Here is a 4,110-nt window from a genome sequence, read left to right on the forward strand (position 1 = left end):
ATGCTTTATAATCACTGGCAATTCACTTAACTCATGTGTAGGTCTCTTTCCCCTTCTATCTTTTACTCATCTTATCCGTAATTGTTTTTTGTTCCAAGACTCTTCCTTTGTGTTTGCATAAATGGTGCAATTGTGCAGGCCGGGTCCCGATCCCGCTGCCAAGTGCGAGTCGGGGGGGGGGGGGCAATCCGCAGCCCGTCTTTGCGCACGCGGGCTGTGGCCAGCAGCCCAGGCACGCGGGGTCGGAGAAAACCGGTGGCGAGCTAGAATTAGTCACAAACGCGTAGTGGTTGATCAAAAGATTATTTACTCACACCCAAAGATGGTAGTGGTGTAGGCTGGACAGCTTTCCAGGTGCAGCTCCGCTTAAATCCTCGTTGGAGGACTACGACAAATTCTTTCCCACGGAGTTGTTTAGGCTCCGCGGGTTCAGCAATTCTTTCCCACGGAGATGTCGAAGCTCCGTGGGCCGTCTGGTTCCCAGGCCCCGGAGTTGTTTAAGCTCCGTGGGTTCGAAAATTGGGTTTACAGGAAAGGGATACATCTAGGATTGCGCTCAGCGACGGGGAGAGGCTAGAGGCGGTTCGTTCTTTTGTTCCACCCTCCGGAGTTGTTAAAGCTCCGTGGGTTCGGTTACTAAGCCTCTATTGCCTGCTTAAGAGAGGCGCGTTGGGTCCGCAAGGGTCCACATCGCTTAGAGATCTTCACACAGTGCGAAGTCTCCTCCTCCTGGGGTTCGTAAAGTCCTCCAGTTTTCCTCTCTCTCCGGCTTGGGCGGAAGCTACCCAAGCCTTTTGTACGGCTAGCAAGGCAATAGCTAGCCGCCACGTGTGCCTACATTTAGAACCGGCCAATAATGTGGCGCGAATCTAAATACAAATGGCGGGAACTCCTTTGCAATGCGCATCACTAGTATGCAGCAAAGAAATGCACCCTGCAAAGAAGCTACAAAACGGCGGGAAAGCCTTTTGCACCTGGAGCTCCCCTCCACAGCAGAGAACTCCACCATGCAAAGAAACTATAATTTGGGGGGAAAAATAATTTAGCGGTGCCGAAGCACACACAAACAAAAACCACAACTTTGGTTTGTGACAGCAATGAGGCCTGGGGCTTCCTTGGGTTTACACACACACATAATTAATCATAATAATCTATTAATAGCTTGGCTAACCATTACATCATCTTCTTTTTGGTTTCTTTTTGGCTGTACTAGCTGAAGGTCAGATACAGTATATATTCTTCCTTAGTCTCAAAGTTCAGCTGGTTACTGTTAATTTAATTTCTAAGAACCCCTATGGAACAGTTACATTGAAAGAAATGACACAATTATTAACCTGCTATATTGGTTACTGTGAACCTACAAACAATTCCAAACTATCTGCTTTCTTTATTATGGAAACCCTGCCATTGCTCATCCGATCCGGCCTCAGGCCCTTTTCTCTTGTGTATTCCAGTGCAATGTGATATTTGTGGTGCTGGGGTTTGGTTCATTGTATATTCACCGAAGCTAGTAAGGGGAACCCATGGGAATGCATCTTCTACTGATCTTTTTAAAACAACCAGCATCCTATTGTAACTTGTAACTGTAATATCAGAAAAAGCCAGGGTAAGACCAGGCCTACACATACTAGATTTCCTTTACATCATTGTATCTTGATTTCTCTTTTGCATTAGGAATATTGTTGTTGATTACAATGACTTCTGACTATGTGGACCCACCTTAAAAAGTCTTTGCAGCTTTGATTGTAGGTCAGGTGTCTATATTCTCTCTGAAATGTACTCAGAGACAAGAATACTGAGTAATAGCACATCAAAACAAAGATAGCTTTGAATGTCGCATTAAATGCACTAGCTTGTCTTCCATTTTTTGTTAGCATTTTGAGTACGAATTGGTAGATATGATAAGACAAATATCAAAAGAATTTGAAACAGAACCAGAGCTATAGGATCTAATCAAGACAGACTGTTCAGCCAGCCTGCATGAGGAGAAAAAAGCTGCGTGTAGGTGGTCTGCATACTAAAACACTGAAGGATGGGCTGTTGCATAAGATGTCTTAGTTGATTTGAGAGAAATGTTGATCTACATGATGAAACACTATAAAAATCCAGACCAAGTTCCCTCTCTCAGGCTTAGCTTTTCTCATCAAACAGGCCCCCAGCTTGATTAAGTTCTACAGCCTTGTATTTAAACAGGCACACAGCAGGGACAGATAGCACCTCTTTGTCATGCTAGGCATGCAGACAAAGACCAGTCACTGCAATGCATCTGAAGTCAATCAACCAACTCTTAAGAATCCAAATTCAGGACACTAAACAAAACTCATTACAGACCCCACCAGAACCAGAAGCTGTCTAGTTGTGGAGTGGCACTGCAGATGAGGCAACTTGATCTGCTGAGAGATGGAGTTAATGAGCCTCCATGAAGCAGTATACTGACACATGACACACCCAGATGGTGCAGAATGTTTGGGGGAAGAGGGACTCACCTATGCCTTTTGGCTCCACTCAGTAGCCACCTTGACAACCTACTCCAGCACCTCTGCACCACCCTGGTGGATTACAGACCACATCATACCTGTGTAGTAAGGAATCTGAGTTTTGCAAGTTCCGAACAAAAATTTAGATTATAAGGACTCTCTTGGGACACTGGGGCATGGTTCCAAAATATACAACTGTCCTAAAAACCCAAGATGGCTAGGCAACCTAATCATGTGCCTTGGTCATGGAGGCCAGCAGAATAATAGGGTTCAAAAAAAGGACTCGACAAATTTATGGAGGACAAGTCCATCAGGGGCTGTTTCACAAAACCATCAGGAATGTAATCCAACACTAGAACATCCAAAACCTTATGTCTGTGGCTGGCTGGAAGGGTCTCACACAGGATGGACCACTCTACCCATATTCTGTTTCTTCTACTTCCCCTCTGAAAAATCCACTGCAAGCAACCATTGAAAACTGATTTATGTTGTAACCATGATCAGCTTACAGGCCTGGCCAGACAGCAATCACTCCCTCATTCTCCTTCATCCAAAAAATGCGCCTTCCAGAAATCAATAGCCATGTAATGCACATATGTACAAATGGCACAAGGAGGCAGAAATTGTGTGGAAAACTGTCATCACCCACCCGCCTAAGTAGCAGAGCCACCCTTCATGTTCCCACTCTGTTCCTTTAGGCTCCATATAGCTTCCATGTGCTTTGTGATCTCGGTCTTCCGGCATGGAAAACAGAGCCTGCGGTCACCGCGGTCCACGCTGATCAAAGGTGTGCTGTTCCAACCAATTTCCTGGCTCTCTGTTTGTGGCTCCGAATATTTCTTGCTTGGCTCCAATGTTGCATGGTGAATGAGATTCAGAAATTCAGTGTCCACAGGCTCCTCCACATTGTCATGCCAAGACATTGGTTTCCTAGTGAATGTATGGATACGGCGTTGCGGGTTCAAGCTGAAGTGAGTGTGCAGGTGCTGGCAGCTCAGCTCCTTCTGCACTGTCTCACGGAATATCTGGTCCCTGTGCACTGCATCTGCTGCCTCTTTGTCCGCACCACGCAGCGCCATGGCTCGACTTTTACATTGTGCCATGGCTGGGCATTTATATGTGCCTGGAGTTTGTGACTTGATAGCCAATTGAGTGGTGGCATTTTGACATCAGAGTCCTCCACAACCAATCCCAGGGGTGGAGGTGGGTCTGTATATACAGTGGGCAAAATAAGCAATGGCATTATGACATCAGAACCAGGTCCTAGGATGGGAGAAGCTATGTGAGGATGGTGGGCAGTTTAACCCATTGGCAGTACAATCAGAGGGGTTAGAGGTGTTCGTGGTTGTGCAGTGTTCCAGCTCTTCTCCCTTCTGGCAGGCTAGGTCCCACTTTCATAAAGATTTTCCAGCAGCTCTTTCTGCTTTAGTTTTGGGTTCCTGTGCCATCCATACCCACTTGCTACAGGGACTAAGCAAGAATTTTCGTTAAAATAAACCAGCTGGGGAATTAATGCAGGGACAAAGAAATTTTGAAGTGGACAGAGGGGCAGGGGACAGGTCAACACTCTCCTCATTTGTCCTGCTTCTTTATGATGGATAAAGGGAGAATGAAAGCTTTTTTTCCCCTGTGT

At 45.9% G+C, this 4,110-nt stretch overlaps 1 protein-coding gene across 1 annotated transcript; it reads right to left on the reverse strand.

The window, feature by feature from the left end:
* Window positions 1-2,970: 2,970 nt before the first annotated feature.
* LOC102566336 (cilia- and flagella-associated protein 144) lies at window positions 2,971-3,556 on the reverse strand. The gene has a single exon (XM_006275047.3). The coding sequence runs from the start codon at window positions 3,554-3,556 to the stop codon at window positions 3,131-3,133; it is 426 nt and encodes a 141-aa protein (XP_006275109.2). The 3' UTR covers window positions 2,971-3,130.
* Window positions 3,557-4,110: the final 554 nt, after the last annotated feature.

The sequence above is a fragment of the Alligator mississippiensis genome, chromosome 2 (genome assembly GCF_030867095.1).
Source record: "Alligator mississippiensis isolate rAllMis1 chromosome 2, rAllMis1, whole genome shotgun sequence".
NCBI lineage: Eukaryota > Metazoa > Chordata > Crocodylia > Alligatoridae > Alligator > Alligator mississippiensis.

Excerpts from the sequence above, each read along its gene's own strand:
- LOC102566336 (XM_006275047.3), bottom strand. The coding sequence starts at position 3,556 with ATGGCGCTGCGTGGTGCGGACAAAGAGGCAGCAGATGCAGTGCACAGG.